This window comes from Pagrus major, chromosome 19 (genome assembly GCF_040436345.1).
Source record: "Pagrus major chromosome 19, Pma_NU_1.0".
In the NCBI taxonomy this organism is placed as follows: domain Eukaryota; kingdom Metazoa; phylum Chordata; class Actinopteri; order Spariformes; family Sparidae; genus Pagrus; species Pagrus major.
The window spans coordinates 28522381-28542585 of record NC_133233.1 but is presented as its reverse complement, the minus strand read 5'-3'; the positions used below and the strand labels follow the sequence as shown (position 1 = coordinate 28542585).

At 39.2% G+C, this 20205-nt stretch overlaps 1 protein-coding gene across 1 annotated transcript in view; it reads left to right on the top strand.

Annotated features, from left to right (window-relative positions):
• The window catches only part of LOC141014372 (uncharacterized), a 38047-nt gene extending 22202 nt beyond the window's left edge, over positions 1-15845 (top strand). Inside the window, 4 exon segments of the mRNA XM_073488111.1 lie at positions 4033-4206; positions 9372-9545; positions 14728-14904; positions 15566-15845. Of these exon segments, the coding sequence (XP_073344212.1) occupies positions 4033-4206; positions 9372-9545; positions 14728-14904; positions 15566-15791 (751 nt within the window). The 3' untranslated portion in view covers positions 15792-15845.
• Positions 15846-20205: the final 4360 nt, after the last annotated feature.

The following is a 20205-nucleotide window of genomic DNA, read 5'->3' as shown; positions in this document are numbered from 1 at the left end:
TCACAAAAGACTTCTGTTTCTTCAAGAAACTGTAGAAAATGTTCAGTTAGTTGTTAAAGTTAATTAATGTTTATAATTTAATCTGTTAACAGAAGAACTGAACTAACATTTGATTTAAATTGATAAAGTTGAGAAGCTGAAGTAGAAATATTTAGATTTCTGTTGATGTCAATGTGTTTTCACAAATAATGTCTGATCATTGATATTGATCCTACAGAACACACACAGATCAAAGCACATTTTCAAAAGAAGATGTTAAAAAGAAAATTCAGTTTTTTCTCCTCTAATAACAGACCTGACTGAGATCAACAGCATGTTATTAATCTGTGTTGACATGAACAGCTGTATGAATGTTGTGCTGACATGTGGATGATGTCTGTAGAAGACTGATGATGATCCACAATAACACAATGACAAAGATACATTGTGTGTGTGTGTTTGTTTGGAGTAGGTTTTCATTTTACTCTATTTTATTTTTCTCTTAGTCACTTCCGACCTCGAGCTGCTATTATCTGTTATTGTTTGCACACTGTTCCTTTGTGCTGCAGTGTCAAATTGAATTTCTCCTACAGGGATCAAGAAAGGTTCATCTCATCTGTACTCATTTTAGAGAAAAGCTCATTGATGAGGACACAGTAATGTTGAGCTACACATTTAAAACCTGAACACATCTGATTGGATTATAAATTAATTTTCATCTCCATCATTTATTCTTTATACAGATTGAGGGGCTGCAGTTTGTCAGTGTTGAGGCAGTGTTGACCAAATATGAATCAAGTTCCTCGTTCTCTCAGAAATATATTTTCACTGTTTAGCTGTAATATGATAAAGTTTGTGTCCCTGCCACCGTGTTAAGAAAGTACCAGGGACGACAGAGAGGCGTTATTATGGATCCTACTGCTGTTGCCTTTGTTGGTTTAGACATGAGGAGTGAGACTGGTTTGGGTTAGGGTAAGAATATCAGGGTAAGATAATCAGAGGCAGACTAGGGCCAATCTTAGCAAGATAAGCAGTGGGATCCAAAATCAGGCGACAGGGAGGCACTCACATGCACTAACATGCACACAGCTCAGATCACAACACACACACTGAGAGTGTGACGTCATTCTGTGTTCAGGACACCATGACTCCACTATATCTTTACATAACTAATAGTTGTATTTTAACTTCCATCTTGTTGTGTTCAGGTGTCTACGTCCTGTCTACCAGGAAGTGAGACAGGAGCCTTTCCCTATTTTTAAGCCTTTCACCTGCTGTGCTCCCGTTTGGTCATTTCTCCTGTTAATATCTCGGGGTGTGACGAGATCTTGTGACACGAGATCTCATGTTATTAAAACGTGTCTGTCATTTGACTTGAAATTAGCATAGAACATGTTTCCTGTCACTTTTAAACCGTTTGTGTGGCAGCATTTTGGTGCCTGATGGAAACAATAAACGGCGACAGACAGACAGACAAGACACGAACAATATGTAAGAACTGTAAGAAAATAGTGCCGTACACCGCGGCTAACACGAGCACTATGCAAAGACACCTACAGAACCACCACAGCTCTCTACTGAAATCAACCATGCCTGTGAAGAAAACACTGAAAGGCCGGACAACACTGACAAATGCTTTTACATCTCAACTTCCACAGTCAAGTGCTCGAGCCACAGCAATAATGAAAGACATCAGTGTTTTCATTGCAGCTGACATGAGGCCATTTCCCATGGTGGAAAACTGGCGACTCCTCCACACATGGGAATCAAAGTTCACCATCCCAGTGGTCCTGAACCTCTACACAGATAGCATACCTTTCCATCCCTGCTACCTCCGCTCCAAGTGAGCGTGTCTTTTCAACTGCAGTTGACATAGTTAGTGCCCAAAGGTCTCAACTGCTGCCAGAAAACGTAGACATGCTCATATTCTTGAACAAGAACGTGACCATATCTTAGGCTGGGCAGTGTAGTTGTAGCCAGCTCTCAGCTCTGTATCATGCTTGGAGGGAAATCATGTCAGTCTCTGTTTGCACTTTAAGTATTGAGAGAGAACTACTTTGATTATTGTTTGCACTTAAAACAAGACGACTGAGAAAAACTTAGTGTAATTCATTATTGTTATTTATACTGTTTTTATTTTTCACTTTCAATTTGTGGAGAGGAGTTCAGTTAGAATGTCACACAGCTTCAATTAGAAGTTAGAAGCTCACACATAGTTCATGCACAGTTATAAGGTCTGAAGAGACTCATGAGAAATCATACAGGAGAGAAGCCAGTCAGTTGAGTTTGTGGTGAAACCTTTTACAGTTCTTACATATTGTTTGTGTCTTTTACTGCATATGATAATTCATACTCAGTCACAAAGTAGAGCTGAAGTCACATTCATTACAAGATGATTACTCGTTAAAACATTTCAAAATGGACCTGCATTGTTTTGCTTTTTGTAACTTTTGATCAAATTAAATTTTTAAGAGTTTTTTTTAAAAATTGGTGTTAAAATCTCGTCTCGTTCTCATGAACCCAACATCGTGTATCGTCTCATCTCGTGAGCTGAGTGTATCGTCACATCTCTATTAATCTCCCATTTTCATAGTGATACAAATCAAAAAGGTCTTCTCAGGTCCTGTGTGGGGGTATGTGTCCTTGTACCTGGCAACCCAACTCAGAGGGAGAGTTGAGCATGTGCCAACAACCCTGCCTGACGTTTGCCACTCGTCCCTGTGTCACTAATGCTCTGCTCCACTCACTTTGCCCCTGAAAATGGGTGAAACAGCTGCCAAAAAGAAAACATTGCTTCCAAAATTCACATAACTTTGTGTGAAACTTCCCCTTTTATTGATAATTGTCTCCTCTCTCACTTGTGTGGGACACGCAGGAGGCTGACGTGCTGCCAAGTGCTACCTGCTTGTTTTAGGTGTCCAACTGGGCTGTCCAGACCGAGCGCCCCGTGCTGTGGTCCTCCATGGCCAGCTTATGATTTCTACTGATCCTTTCATGGAGCCAGATGAAAAAATAACACCTCAAATATGAAATGATACAAGTGAAAATAAAAAATAAATAATTTATTCAAAAGAATATCAGAATTAAATCCAAATCATATTTAAATTGAAATGGACCTTTTCCTTCACTTATTTTTATTTTGAAAATGTTTTTGATTTTTTTTATGATTCAAGATCAAAACTTGAACTTTCACGTTCAAATTTTATTTCTTCAATACATTTATTTTTCTCCAAATGAACAAACCTCTTGGCCTTGATCTGGCTCCATATCCTTTCACCATCTGTCCTATTTTGGCAGGATTCTGTGAGTGAATCTGACAAAACACTGGTAATTTACTAGAAATAGTGTCACTGCTGTTTGTGATTGTGTTTTTCTGTATTTGTTCCTCAGAGATGTGCAGCAAACACACACAGGCACAGACCACAGGCTTAAGAAAACCCCTCCCCACATATAATCACACAAGTCTATGGTCCTTTTAACTTCATTGTTACAGAAGAAGCAGCGTCCTGCTTATCACATAAAAGGCTTCATGTTATCAATTCATGATCTTTATTATAAAGATGCTCTACGTGTACGTCTAATTAGAAAAGAGCCGAGGAGCAGAATTTAAGTGAAAGACATTTGATGTGCTTTGAAGTCTTTTTACTCACTCTGACGTGTCAGGATATAACCTTTTTGATTAAAACTGCATTAAAATATCATGTGATCTGCTACTTCAGTGCACGCGAACAACAAATATTACTGGGACCACAATAAAAATTTGCGCACCAGCTTTTTTAATATCCAAGAATTGAAATCATAAACTCTCCCACTGACTTCCTCAGTAATGAACTGGACACATTTAGGCACCTTGAGTAACCATATACTTGTTTTGTCACTTTGTGTATTTGACAGTGTTGAACCTGCATCCTGTTGGGTTCAGGTGTTTAGAGTTTCCATTTTCTAAACTTCTACATTCTGAACCTTCTTCAGCTCTGAACAGATTATTAAACACTGAATGATTTCAAGCAGGAACATTGTCTCCTAAACTTACATCATTTATTCTTTGTTCAGATTGAGGGACTGCAGTTTGTCAGAGATCAGCTGTGCTTCTCTGGCCTCAGCTCTGAAGTCCAACCCCTCCCATCTGAGAGAGCTGAGCCTGAGTCTCAACAAGCTGCAGGATTCAGGAGTGAAGCTGCTGTGTGATTTTCTACAGAGTCCAAACTGTAGACTGAAGACTCTGAGGTCAGTTCACTGACTCTGTTACTGCTAACTAATATTTGAGTTTACATTCATACATAACTTACATTGATAAAGTTATAGATTTCCTTTGGTTCATATTTTCAATTTTCTTGAACTAAATTTCTTCTTCAGTCACAAAAGACTTCTGTTTCTTCAGGAAACTGTAGAAAATGTTCAGTTAGGTGTTAAAGTTGTGGCAGGAAGTGAATCACTGCCTTCCCTCCTCAGAGGAAGGGGAGGGACTAGGAAGTAATTAAGTTCACCTGGTAGTTGGGGGAAAAAAAATGTTGTTCAGGTAGACAAAGAAAGCATGGAGGAGAGAGGAGGAAGCGAGAGTAAGAGGAGATACCCAAGCTAATCGGCGCTGGAGAGGAGTTAAACACTTGAGAAGGACTAAACGCTACCCCGGAGTGTGTATCAATCCATCTGATGTCTTTTACGCGGTACTTGGAGCGTACAACCAGTCTGAAACTCGGCTCAGCCAACTCTACAGCTAAGTGGTCTCAGCCTGTTGCTCTCCCGGCTTCATCACCCCTCTCAGCTACTGTCTGGTCTTTCCCCCCCAATACAGCCAACCCTCTCCCTCTACCCTGGCTCCTTCTACCTCCCCATATACCCATGTACCCATATACACATAACATCAGACTGAACTAAAAAGGACTGAACTGAATCCACCACTATACCCCCCCCCACACACACACACACACACACACACACACACACACACACCTTGGTACACACCCTCACGAACTTCAACTAACCTGAACTCAGAAAGAAATGAACTGCATCGACACCCATTCACGCATGTTTTTTTGATGGTGAATGCATTTTTGTTATTTAATGATATGGCTTTTTGGGATTTGCATTTTGAATTTGTATTTGTTATTTGGTTTTTGCAATCTGTTGATTTATTGTCCGATTACCTTTGGTTTTCCTACAGTGATTTATCTGTTTGATTTTTTATTCGTCTAGCGTGGTGAACAATTAACTTTTCGTTTTCAGTCATTTTGTTGGCCAGTGTTTTGTTTGGGTTAATTATCTTTTGTAGCTAGGGCCTTGAGCTAGCTGGGATTTTGTATGGTGTTGAGTTGACAAATGTTTTGGGTTTATCTATTTGTTTTTTTTATTAGAGGAATAAACGGCAGGCTGCCTTGTGCTCCTGTCTGGCGCTTAGCAAGCATCTTTTTTCAGCCCTACGCTACAAAGTTAATTAATGTTTATAATTTAATCTGTTAACAGAAGAACTGAACTAACATTTGATTCAAATTGATAAAGTTGAGAAGCTGAAGTAGAAATATTTAGATTTCTGTTGATGTCAATGTGTTTTCACAAATAATGTCTGATCATTGATATTGATCCTACAGAACACACACAGATCAAAGCATATTTTCAAAAGAAGATGTTAAAAAGAAAATTCAGTTTTTTCTCCTCTAATAACAGACCTGACTGAGATCAGCAGCATGTTATTAATCTGTGTTGACATGAACAGCTGTATGAATGTTGTGCTGACATGTGGATGATGTCTGTAGAAGACTGATGATGATCCACAATAACACAATGACAAAGTTTGTGTGTGTGTGTGTGTGTGTGTTTGGAGTATGTTTTCATTTTATTCTATTTTATTTCTCTCTTAGTCACTTCCGACCTCGAGCTGCTATTATCTGTTACTGTTTGCAAACTGTTCCTTTGTGCTGCAGTGTCAAATTGAATTTCTCCTACAGGGATCAAGAAAGGTTCATCTTATCTGTACTCATTTTAGAGAAAAGCTCATTGATGAGGACACAGTAATGTTGAGCTACACATTTAAAACCTGAGCACATCTGATTGGATTATAAATGAATTTTCATCTCCATCATTTATTCTTTATACAGATTCAGGGGCTGCAGTTTGGCAGTGTTGACCAAATATGAATCAAGTTCCTCGTTCTCTCAGAAATATATTTTCACTGTTTAGCTGTAATATGATAAAGTTTGTGTCCCTGCCACCATGTTAAGAAAGTACCAGGGACGACAGAGAGGCGTTATTATGGATCCTACTGCTGTTGCCTTTGTTGGTTCAGACATGAGGAGTGAGACTGGTTTGTGTTAGGGTAAGAATATCAGGGTGAGATAATCAGAGGCAGACTAGGGCCAATCTTAGCAAGATAAGCAGTGGGATCCAAAATCAGGCGACAGGGAGGCACTCACATGCACTAACATCCACACAGCTCAGATCACAACACACACACTGAGAGTGTGACGTCATTCTGTGTTCAGGACACCATGACTCCACTATATCTTTACATAACTAATAGTTGTATTTTAACTTCCATCTTGTTGTGTTCAGGTGTCTACGTCCTGTCTACCAGGAAGTGAGACAGGAGCCTTTCCCTATTTTTAAGCCTTTCACCTGCTGTGCTCCCGTTTGGTCATTTCTCCTGTTAATATCTCGGGGTGTGACGAGATCTTGTGACACGAGATCTCATGTTATTAAAACGTGTCTGTCATTTGACTTGAAATTAGCATAGAAGATGTTTCCTGTCACTTTTAAACCGTTTGTGTGGCAGCATTTTGGTGCCTGATGGAAACAATAAACGGCGACAGACTGACAGACAAGACACGAACAATATGTAAGAACTGTAAGAAAATAGTGCCGCACACCGCGGCTAACACGAGCACTATGCAAAGACACCTACAGAACCACCACAGCTCTCTACTGAAATCAACCATGCCTGTGAAGAAAACACTGAAAGGCCGGACAACACTGACAAATGCTTTTACATCTCAACTTCCACAGTCAAGTGCTCGAGCCACAGCAATAACGAAAGACATCAGTGTTTTCATTGCAGCTGACATGAGGCCATTTCCCATGGTGGAAAACTGGCGACTCCTCCACACATGGGAATCAAAGTTCACCATCCCAGTGGTCCTGAACCTCTACACAGATAGCATACCTTTCCATCCCTGCTACCTCCGCTCCAAGTGAGCGTGTCTTTTCAACTGCAGGAGACATAGTTAGTGCCCAAAGGTCTCAACTGCTGCCAGAAAACGTAGACATGCTCATATTCTTGAACAAGAACGTGACCATATCTTAGGCTGGGCAGTGTAGTTGTAGCCAGCTCTCAGCTCTGTATCATGCTTGGAGGGAAATCATGTCAGTCTCTGTTTGCACTTTAAGTATTGAGAGAGAACTACTTTGATTATTGTTTGCACTTAAAACAAGACGACTGAGAAAAACTTAGTGTAATTCATTATTGTTATTTATACTGTTTTTATTTTTCACTTTCAATTTGTGGAGAGGAGTTCAGTTAGAAGGTCACACAGCTTCAATTAGAAGTTAGAAGCTCACACATAGTTCATGCACAGTTATAAGGTCTGAAGAGACTCATGAGAAATCATACAGGAGAGAAGCCAGTCAGTTGAGTTTGTGGTGAAACCTTTTACAGTTCTTACATATTGTTTGTGTCTTTTACTGCATATGATAATTCATACTCAGTCACAAAGTAGAGCTGAAGTCACATTCATTACAAGATGATTACTCGTTAAAACATTTCAAAATGGACCTGCATTGTTTTGCTTTTTGTAACTTTTGATCAAATTAAATTTTTAAGAGTTTTTTTTTTAAAATTGGTGTTAAAATCTCGTCTCGTTCTCATGAACCCAACATCGTGTATCGTCTCATCTCGTGAGCTGAGTGTATCGTCACATCTCTATTAATCTCCCATTTTCATAGTGATACAAATCAAAAAGGTCTTCTCAGGTCCTGTGTGGGGGTATGTGTCCTTGTACCTGGCAACCCAACTCAGAGGGAGAGTTGAGCATGTGCCAACAACCCTGCCTGACGTTTGCCACTCGTCCCTGTGTCACTAATGCTCTGCTCCACTCACTTTGCCCCTGAAAATGGGTGAAACAGCTGCCAAAAAGAAAACATTGCTTCCAAAATTCACATAACTTTGTGTGAAACTTTCCCTTTATTGATAATTGTCTCCTCTCTCACTTGTGTGGGACACGCAGGAGGCTGACGTGCTGCCAAGTGCTACCTGCTTGTTTTAGGTGTCCAACTGGGCTGTCCAGACCGAGCGCCCCGTGCTGTGGTCCTCCATGGCCAGCTTATGATTTCTACTGATCCTTTCATGGAGCCAGATGAAAAAATAACACCTCAAATATGAAATGATACAAGTGAAAATAAAAAATAAATAATGTATTCAAAAGAAAATCAGAATTAAATCCAAATCATATTTAAATTGAAATGGACCTTTTCCTTCACTTATTTTTATTTTTAAAATGTTTTTGATTTTTTTATGATTCAAGATCAAAACTTGAGCTTTCAAGGTCATTTTTTATTTCTTCAATACATTTATTTTTTCCAAATGAACAAACCTCTTGGCCTTGATCTGGCTCCATATCCTTTCACCATCTGTCCTATTTTGGCAGGATTCTGTGAGTGAATCTGACAAAACACTGGTAATTTACTAGAAATAGTGTCACTGCTGTTTGTGGTTGTGTTTTTCTGTATTTGTTCCTCAGAGATGTGCAGCAAACACACACAGGCACAGACCACAGGCTTAAGAAAACCCCTCCCCACATATAATCACACAAGTCTATGGTCCTTTTAACTTCATTGTTACAGAAGAAGCAGCGTCCTGCTTATCACATAAAAGGCTTCATGTTATCAATTCATGATCTTTATTATAAAGATGCTCTACGTGTACGTCTAATTAGAAAAGAGCCGAGGAGCTGAATTTAAGTGAAAGACATTTGATGTGCTTTGAAGTCTTTTTACTCACTCTGACGTGTCAGGATATAACCTTTTTGATTAAAACTGCATTAAAATATCATGTGATCTGCTACTTCAGTGCACGCTAACAACAAATATTACTGGGACCACAATAAAAATTTGCGCACCAGCTTTTTTAATATCCAAGAATTGAAATCATAAACTCTCCCACTGACTTCCTCAGTAATGAACTGGACACATTTAGGCACCTTGAGTAACCATATACTTGTTTTGTCACTTTGTGTATTTGACAGTGTTGAACCTGCATCCTGTTGGGTTCAGGTGTTTGGAGTTTCCATTTTCTAAACTTCTACATTCTGAACCTTCTTCAGCTCTGAACAGATTATTAAACACTGAATGATTTCAAGCAGGAACATTGTCTCCTAAACTTACATCATTTATTCTTTGTTCAGATTGAGGGACTGCAGTTTGTCAGAGATCAGCTGTGCTTCTCTGGCCTCAGCTCTGAAGTCCAACCCCTCCCATCTGAGAGAGCTGGACCCGAGTCTCAACAAGCTGCAGGATTCAGGAGTGAAGCTGCTGTGTGATTTTCTACAGAGTCCAAACTGTAGACTGAAGACTCTGAGGTCAGTTCACTGACTCTGTTACTGCTAACTAATATTTGAGTTTACATTCATACATAACTTACATTGATAAAGTTATAGATTTCCTTTGGTTCATATTTTCAATTTTCTTGAACTAAATTTCTTCTTCAGTCACAAAAGACTTCTGTTTCTTCAGGAAACTGTAGAAAATGTTCAGTTAGGTGTTAAAGTTGTGGCAGGAAGTGAATCACTGCCTTCCCTCCTCAGAGGAAGGGGAGGGACTAGGAAGTAATTAAGTTCACCTGGTAGTTGGGGGAAAAAAAATGTTGTTCAGGTAGACAAAGAAAGCATGGAGGAGAGAGGAGGAAGCGAGAGTAAGAGGAGATACCCAAGCTAATCGGCGCTGGAGAGGAGTTAAACACTTGAGAAGGACTAAACGCTACCCCGGAGTGTGTATCAATCCATCTGATGTCTTTTACGCGGTACTTGGAGCGTACAACCAGTCTGAAACTCGGCTCAGCCAACTCTACAGCTAAGTGGTCTCAGCCTGTTGCTCTCCCGGCTTCATCACCCCTCTCAGCTACTGTCTGGTCTTTCCCCCCCAATACAGCCAACCCTCTCCCTCTACCCTGGCTCCTTCTACCTCCCCATATACCCATGCACCCATATACACATAACATCAGACTGAACTAAAAAGGACTGAACTGAATCCACCACTATACCCCCCCCCCACACACACACACACACACACACACACACACACACACACCTTGGTACACACCCTCACGAACTTCAACTAACCTGAACTCAGAAAGAAATGAACTGCATCGACACCCATTCACGCATGTTTTTTTGATGGTGAATGCATTTTTGTTATTTAATGATATGGCTTTTTGGGATTTGCATTTTGAATTTGTATTTGTTATTTGGTTTTTGCAATCTGTTGATTTATTGTCCGATTACCTTTGGTTTTCCTACAGTGATTTATCTGTTTGATTTTTTATTCGTCTAGCGTGGTGAACAATTAACTTTTCGTTTTCAGTCATTTTGTTGGCCAGTGTTTTGTTTGGGTTAATTATCTTTTGTAGCTAGGGCCTTAAGCTAGCTGGGATTTTGTATGGTGTTGAGTTGACAAATGTTTTGGGTTTATCTATTTGTTTTTTTTATTAGAGGAATAAACGGCAGGCTGCCTTGTGCTCCTGTCTGGCGCTTAGCAAGCATCTTTTTTCAGCCCTACGCTACAAAGTTAATTAATGTTTATAATTTAATCTGTTAACAGAAGAACTGAACTAACATTTGATTCAAATTGATAAAGTTGAGAAGCTGAAGTAGAAATATTTAGATTTCTGTTGATGTCAATGTGTTTTCACAAATAATGTCTGATCATTGATATTGATCCTACAGAACACACACAGATCAAAGCATATTTTCAATAGAAGATGTTTAAAAGAAAATTCAGTTTTTTCTCCTCTAATAACAGACCTGACTGAGATCAGCAGCATGTTATTAATCTGTGTTGACATGAACAGCTGTATGAATGTTGTGCTGACATGTGGATGATGTCTGTAGAAGACTGATGATGATCCACAATAACACAATGACAAAGTTTGTGTGTGTGTGTGTGTGTTTGGAGTATGTTTTCATTTTATTCTATTTTATTTCTCTCTTAGTCACTTCCGACCTCGAGCTGCTATTATCTGTTACTGTTTGCAAACTGTTCCTTTGTGCTGCAGTGTCAAATTGAATTTCTCCTACAGGGATCAAGAAAGGTTCATCTTATCTGTACTCATTTTAGAGAAAAGCTCATTGATGAGGACACAGTAATGTTGAGCTACACATTTAAAACCTGAGCACATCTGATTGGATTATAAATGAATTTTCATCTCCATCATTTATTCTTTATACAGATTCAGGGGCTGCAGTTTGTCAGTGTTGACCAAATATGAATCAAGTTCCTCGTTCTCTCAGAAATATATTTTCACTGTTTAGCTGTAATATGATAAAGTTTGTGTCCCTGCCACCATGTTAAGAAAGTACCAGGGACGACAGAGAGGTGTTATTATGGATCCTACTGCTGTTGGCTTTGTTGGTTCAGACATGAGGAGTGAGACTGGTTTGGGTAAGAATATCAGGGTGAGATAATCAGAGGCAGACTAGGGCCAATCTTAGCAAGATAAGCAGTGGGATCCAAAATCAGGCGACAGGGAGGCACTCGCATGCACTAACGTGCACACAGCTCAGATCACAACACACACACTGAGAGTGTGACGTCATTCTGTGTTCAGGACACCATGACTCCACTATATCTTTACATAACTAATAGTTGTATTTTAACTTCCATCTTGTTGTGTTCAGGTGTCTACGTCCTGTCTACCAGGAAGTGAGACAGGAGTCTTTCCCTATTTTTAAGCCTTTCACCTGCTGTGCTCCCGTTTGGTCATTTCTCCTGTTGATATCTCAGGGAGTGACGAGATCTTGTGGCACGAGATCTCATGTTATTAAAACGTGTCTGACGTTGAACTCGAAATTAGCATAGAAGATGCCCCCGCCACTTTTAAATCGTTTGTGTGGCAGCATTTTGGTGCCTGATGGAAACAATAAACGGCGACAGACTGACAGACAAGACACGAACAATATGTAAGAACTGTAAGAAAATAGTGCCGTACACCGCGGCTAACACGAGCACTATGCAAAGACACCTACAGAACCACCACAGCTCTCTACTGAAATCAACCGTGCCTGTGAAGAAAACACTGAAAGGCCGGACAACACTGACAAATGCTTTTACATCTCAACTTCCACAGTCAAGTGCTCGAGCCACAGCAATAACGAAAGACATCAGTGTTTTCATTGCAGCTGACATGAGGCCATTTCCCATGGTGGAAAACTGGCGACTCCTCCACACAATGGAGTCAAAGTTCACCATCCCAGTGGTCCTGAACCTCTACACAGATAGCATACCTTTCCATCCCTGCTACCTCCGCTCCAAGTGAGCGTGTCTTTTCAACTGCAGTTGACATAGTTAGTGCCCAAAGGTCTCAACTGCTGCCAGAAAACGTAGACATGCTCATATTCTTGAACAAGAACGTGACCATATCTTAGGCTGGGCAGTGTAGTTGTAGCCAGCTCTCAGCTCTGTATCATGCTTGGAGGGAAATCATGTCAGTCTCTGTTTGCACTTTAAGTATTGAGAGAGAACTACTTTGATTATTGTTTGCACTTAAAACAAGAAGACTAAGAAAACTTAGTGTTATTCATTATTGTTATTTATACTGTTTTTATTTTTCACTTTCAATTTGTGGAGAGGAGTTCAGTTAGAATGTCACACAGCTTCAATTAGAAGTTAGAAGCTCACACATAGTTCATGCAGTTATAAGGTCTGAAGAGACTCATGAGAAATCATACAGGAGAGAAGCCAGTCAGTTGAGTTTGTGGTGAAACCTTTTACAGTTCTTACATATTGTTTGTGTCTTTTACTGCATATGATAATTCATACTCAGTCACAAAGTAGAGCTGAAGGGACATTCATTACAAGATGATTACTAGTTAAAACATTTCAAAATGGACCTGCATTGTTTTGCTTTTTGTAACTTTTGATCAAATAACATTTTTAAGAAGTTTTTTTAAAAATAGTGTTAAAATCTCGTCTCGTTCTCATGAACCTAATATCGTGTATCGTCTCATCTCATGAGCTGAGTGTATCGTCACATCTCTATTAATCTCCCATTTTCATAGTGATACAGATCAAAAAGGTCTTCTCAGGTCCTGTGTGGGGGTATGTGTCGTGGTACCTGGCAACCCAACTCAGAGGGAGAGTTGAGCATGTGCCAACAACCCTGCCTGACGTTTGCCACTCGTCCCTGTGTCACTAATGCTCTGCTCCACTCACTTTGCCCCTGAAAATGGGTGAAACAGCTGCCAAAAAGAAAACATTGCTTCCAAAATTCACATAACTTTGTGTGAAACTTTCCCTTTATTGATAATTGTCTCCTCTGTCACTTGTGTGGGACACGCAGGAGGCTGACGTGCTGCCAAGTGCTACCTGCTTGTTTTAGGTGTCCAACTGGGCTGTCCAGACCGAGCGCCCCGTGCTGTGGTCCTCCATGGCCAGCTTATGATTTCTACTGATCCTTTTATGGAGCCAGATGAAAAAATAACACCTCAAATATGAAATGATACAAGTGAAAATTGAAAATAAATAATTTATTCAAAAGAATATCAGAATAAAATCCAAATCATATTTAAATTGAAATTAACCTTTTCCTTCACTTATTTTTATTTTGAAAATGATCAAGATCAAAACTTAAACTTTCAAGTTCAAACATTTATTTTTCCAAGTGAACAAACCTCTTGGCCTTGATCTGGCTCCATATCCTTTCACCATCTGTCCTATTTTGGCAGGATTCTGTAAGTGAATCTGACAAAACACTGGTAATTTACTAGAAAGTGTTGCTGCTGTTTGTGATTGTGTTTTTCTGTATTTGTTCCTCAGAGATGTGCAGCAAACACACACAGGCACAGACCACAGGCTTAAGAAAACCCCTCCCCACATATAATCACACAAGTCTATGGTCCTTTTAACTTCATTTTTAGAGAAGAAGCAGTGTCCTGCTTATCACATAAAAGGCTTCATGTTATCAATTCATGATCTTTATTATAAAGATGCTCTACGTGTACGTCTAATTAGAAAAGAGCCGAGGAGCTGAATTTAAGTGAAAGACATTTGATGTGCTTGAAATGTTACATGTTGACTTTTGATCACTTTTGTGGACTTAGTTTGACTTTTTTGACTTGAAGACTTACATGAAGTCTTTTTACTCACTCTGACGTGTCAGGATATAACCTTTCTGATTAAAACTGCATTAAAATATCATGTGATCTGCTACTTCAGTGCACGCCAACAACAAATATTACTGGGACCATAATAAACATTTGCGCATCAGTTTTTTAATATCCAAGAATTAAAATCATAAACTCTCCCACTGACTTCCTCAGCAATGAACTGGACACATTTAGGCACCTTTAGTAACCATATGCTTGTTTTGTCACTTTGTGTATTTGACAGTGTTGAACCTGCATCCTGTTGGGTTCAGGTGTTTGGAGTTTCCATTTTCTAAACTTCTACATTCTGAACCTTCTTCAGCTCTGAACAGATTATTAAACGCTGAATGATTTCAAGCAGGAACATTGTCTTCTAAACTTACATCATTTATTCTTTGCTCAGATTGAGTCGCTGCAGTTTGTCAGAGATCAGCTGTGCTTCTCTGGCCTCAGCTCTGAAGTCCAACCCCTCCCATCTGAGACATCTGGACCTGAGCTGGAACAACAAGCTGCAGGATTCAGGAGTGAAGCTGCTGTGTGATTTTCTGCAGAGTCCAAACTGTAGACTGGAGACTCTGAGGTCAGTTCACTGACTCTGTTACTGCTAACTAATATTTGAGTTTACATTCATACATAACTTACATTGATAGTTATAGATTTCCTTTGGTTCATATTTTCAATTTTCTTGAACTAAATTTCTTCTTCAGTCACAAAAGACTTCTGTTTCTTCAAGAAACTGTAGAAAATGTTCAGTTAGTTGTTAAAGTTAATTAATGTTTCTACTTTAATCTGTTAACAGAAGAACTGAACTAACATTTGATTTAAATTGATAAAGTTGAGAAGCTGAAGTAGAAATATTTAGATTTCTGTTGATGTCAATGTGTTTTCACAAATAATGTCTGATCATTGATATTGATCCTACAGAACACACACAGATCAAAGCATATTTTCAAAAGAAAATTCAGTTTTTCTCCTCTAATAACAGACCTGACTGAGATCAGCAGCATGTTATTAATCTGTGTTGACATGAACAGCTGTATGAATGTTGTGCTGACATGTGGATGATGTCTGTAGAAGGCTGATGATGATCCACAATAACACAATGACAAAGTTACTCTACTCATTTTAGAGAAAAGCTCATTGATGAGGACACAGTAATGTTGAGCTACACATTTAAAACCTGAACACATCTGATTGGATTATAAATTAATTTTCATCTACATCATTTATTCTTTATTCAGTTTATGGGACTGCAGTTTGTCAGAGATCAGCTGTGCTTCTCTGGCCTCAGCTCTGAAGTCCAACCCCTCCCATCTGAGACAGCTGCAGCTGTGGGGAAACAACCTGCAGGATTCAGGAGTGAAGCTGCTGTGTGATCTGAAGGAGAGTCCACGCTGTAGACTGGAGACTCTGAGGTCAGTAGAGGGTTGGAGTCAGTTCATGCTGGTTTCAGCAGTATTGTACTAAACACAGTATCAAAGTAAAGATCCAGTATTTCCTGCTTTCCTCAGTGAAGCTGTGAGAGGAGAAAGGTGACAGGCTTCATGATTGGACAGAAAGACAGAGAGAGAGCAGTCAGCCAATCAGACGAGCCAGAAGCTTGTTGTGATCGTGTGTTTGAGTTGATGTGAAGACGACTGTTGTTGTTGTGTTCATGTCTACAGGAAATAAAGCTGGATCACAGCTGACAGCATCACAGGATGTATAGAGACAGTGTCCTCATTCATCAAACTGTCGGAGCATCAAATCTGATCTCAAAGTGTTTGTTCTCTCATTTCAACACTGAACAACTGATCAGTTCATCTTTGTCACAGCTCTCAGATCAGTCTGACTGACGCCTGCAAATCACTGGCTCTTATTTCAGAGAACCATCATTACATTTAGTAACCATGTGGTCTGTATACGGACCAGAACCTCTGCTGAAGTCCACAAACCACAGCTGATGTTTTACTGTTCAGTGTAGGACCTTTAACGTTATATCTGCCCATGTGTCATTTGATTTGTCCAGATATTTTTATAACAGACTCCATATTTACATATTTGTCATGTGATGTTTCCAAAGTAGATGAAATATTTAAATGTGAGTGAGACTCTGGTTTCTAACAGCAGTAAATCATCATTAAAGTGAGCTGTGAGTATCTCTCTGTTCCTGCAGTAATGATGCGTTCAGGGACTGTCAGCAGTTTATTTCCACTGTGTCCTTCAGTGAAACCTGCAGAGTAAACAGACTTGATGTCCAAAGTGTCTGCAGGTCTGTGAGCTTCACTCCAACACGTTAACATGAGAGCTGAAAGGAAGCTGGCTACGCTACACAGCCGCTCCACTTGTGGTCTGAACAGGACTGAAGTCCTGCTGGTCTTTATATCACTGACTGACAGCTGATGGAGGGAGTCTCTGCAAACACTCACTTATCACTTTACTGTCTCTCTGCTTCTCTTATCAGCTGGAAGTCTTCTTTGTGGTGAGAAGGTGGAGGTGTTGAGAGGATCAGCTGTGTCCTGATGATCCAGAGAGGTTGAAGCAGCACCATCAGCTGGTGGGTGGAGAGGCTCTGACTGGGCCGTGTTACTGGGAGGTGGAGTGGAGAGGAGAGCTTCATCCAGCAGTGACTGACGGACCAATCACAACAAGTGGAGACGACTGTCAGTGCTGCAGTGTGAACTGCTCTGAGATCAGCTCCACTGTCACACACAATGTCCAGTCCAGCATCGTCCCTGTGTTCCTCTGGATGTGACAGAGTATCATCAGTGTATCTGGACTGCTCTGCTGCTGCTCTGTCCTTCTACACAGTCTCTGCAGACACACTGACGCTCCTCCACTCCTTCTGCTCCACACTCAGACACCTCCTCCACCTGGAACCTGGATCTTTATTCTTTTATTCACTCACATCTTCTCAACACAAAGAGCCTCAACACATTAATCTATCGAGGCGTGTTTATCACCACATAATCGTACATTGACACTTTTAATTGGATATTTCCTTGGTGCAGTTAATCTCCACATATTCCTGAATAACAGTGGAGATTAATGCAGTACTCTGTGTGTACTGCCACTGAATAAGACATCAGAGATGTTGTAGATGTTAACTGACATTCATTTTAATCTAAAATCAACATCTTAACAGATGAATTTATGATGTAATATATGATGTAATAAATGATGGCATTGTTTTGTTGCTGTAACTGATGACCATGAAAGGAAGAACATGTTGATTTCACTGATGTTATTTAGTATTTTTATAGTTTTGTAACACAGTCTTCTCATATGATGGAAATGTTGTAAAACAAACAAACAATGCACAAATATTAAACACCAGAGTCACATATTTTGGTGGTAATGTCTTTTATTAATGCTGTAAATTCTGTCTCAGCTCTGCTTTGAATTGAATTGAAAAACATTGTTTCCATGTAGACAAAGTGAGCATTTAAAAAACTTGATTTCCTCACAGCAGAAACACTTCAAATGTGTCCAACAACACAGAACAAGGTTGTGATGCACAGTTACAGTTTCAGTCCCACTGGGACCATCAACAATAAAACATAGGAGCATGAAAAAAGTGTGTAAACGTAGAAACCTGATTATATTTATTTTACATTATAAAGTTTTTAAGGGAAGATTTTTGTTTTCAGGAATATTTTGCTAAATGTCATTTTCCATCAGAAGAAATCAGCAGGAAAGAGCAGGAATCTGGAGACTTGGATCAGGACAGACGAGCTGTATGGGGCCATTTTATATCACAAATGTTTGGTGGAAACATCGAACCTGTAAAATATATCGACATAAATGATGACAGATTGAGGGACAGCACAACCTGGTGTAATATGAACAGTGAGAAGTGAACTTACAGTTCAGGACTGAATCTAGAAATGTGGAGGATGTCCTTTACTGCTCGTCCTCACGCACACAAGTCTGAAGTTAAATTTAAAGATCAGCACATGTGATATTAAGTTCTGCATGAGGCCATAAAACAGACAAATCTACCAGTTCATCAGACTCATCTTCCAGATCTACTGTGTCACTGAGAGCTGAAGCTTTTTCTATGGACCATGATTTCACCAAGAATTACAATTAAACACAAAGTGGCACATAAACAGTTGTTTTATTGCATTAGTCAGATATTTGGCTCATAATTACATGTTGAAGAGAAAAAACAACCTTAAAAAGGAAATTAACAAATTGCATTTAAATTAGTTAGATGTCATTTGTAAATTGGAGGAACTGGAAAGTGGCATTGTGGGTAATGACACTGCTGGACTCATGGACAGTTTAAAAAACAAATGATCCAAATCGATACAGCAGAACCAGAGATATCACCTTTTTCAAGACAAAAAATTGTCAATGTGATGGTGAGAAAAGATTGAGTTAAAATAATTCTTTCTGCAGCTTCAGAGAAAAACATCACATATACAGTTTGTGTTTATGTCAATAAGTTTAAAGCAAGATTAAGATTAAAGGGTTAATGGGTTTTCTTGCAACAACTCACCTCTGGAGAGATTTCAGGTGCTACATAAATTAATTAAACGTTTCAGGACGATATTATGGAGGACTAAAACTGCCAGATACATAAAGCATTAAGTAAATGTCTCAATACATTAATTATGATGCCGTCAAAGGCACCAAAAAATAATTAATAACTCGTCTACTGCTGCTTTAAAACATGAAAAACAATATTATGAATAAATAAATAACAATAAGTAAATGAATTTATACAAAAGTAAATGCATGCAGTAAATATCTACATTTATTTTGAGTATTATTTTGGTTCATGTATTGACATGATATTTGTGATATATTGTATTTATTTTTAGTTTTGGCAGCATCAGTCCTCCATATGATGAGGCACAAAACACGAAATACATCAAAAACACTGAAAAACAACAGTAATAACGATAATTAAACAGATTAAACTAGTTGGAAATAAATATAAAGATTTGATCCTGAACTGTCTTCATCTGTGTTGCATCAATCTGTTCTCAGTTTTAATAATTAGTTATTAAATTAGTTATTTAAATAGTTTTTTTCTCGTCTTTTCTCTCAGTGATTCACCACTGATGTCATTTATTCTGCTCAGATCTGTTGAAGGGAACAGTGAGTATGTAGCGAGCAGTCGAAGCAGCCGGAGAGGAGACAATGTCAGAAAACACCTGAAGGTTTGTTTCTGTTTCTGAGCTCGGGGTCACCTGTGGGGGGCGGAGTCAGAGGTCACAGTGCAGCAGGGGGTTAAGAAATGTTTGGTAACTCTTGAAAATGAAGCGCAGAGATTTCCTCACTATCACATTAAAGTCGTGCTGGCGTCATGTCGTTAAATGTCGACGATGGAAAGTGTTTGTGTGTTTGCAGTGAAACGAGGATCAGGTAGCTGTTAGTGGGACGTCGTCGCAGGTCGTGTGATTTTCATCTTCATGGATAAAACATGAAGGTTTCTCTTCACATGATGTTGATTTTAAGGTGGATTTATTCTGATGAAATGTGTGTGTGTGACTCGGTCTGCAGACCAGTGGAGACAATAAAGGCTGAAGATTAAAAAACTCTATTTGTGTTTTTATTTACTGTTTTAATATAAAATATAAATGTTCATCATGAGTCAAACACTGGAAGGTTTGTTTGCAGCACCAACTCTTTGGTTCACTTCCTGCTTCTCTGTTTATCTCCGAGCACGTGACGTCAGACTGTCATGTGACTCTCAGCTGAAAAAACAAGAAGACTTCCGACCAGACTCCTTCAGAATAAAAGCATTCTCCGTAAATATGAACTGGAACCAAACTTAAATCTTGTACAACATGAAAACGAGCTGCTGCTGGTGACGTATTCATTTTAATGTTTTAAATATATCATTTTAAATGTAAAGTTGAAGTCAAATCTCTATAAATGAGCGCTGCCC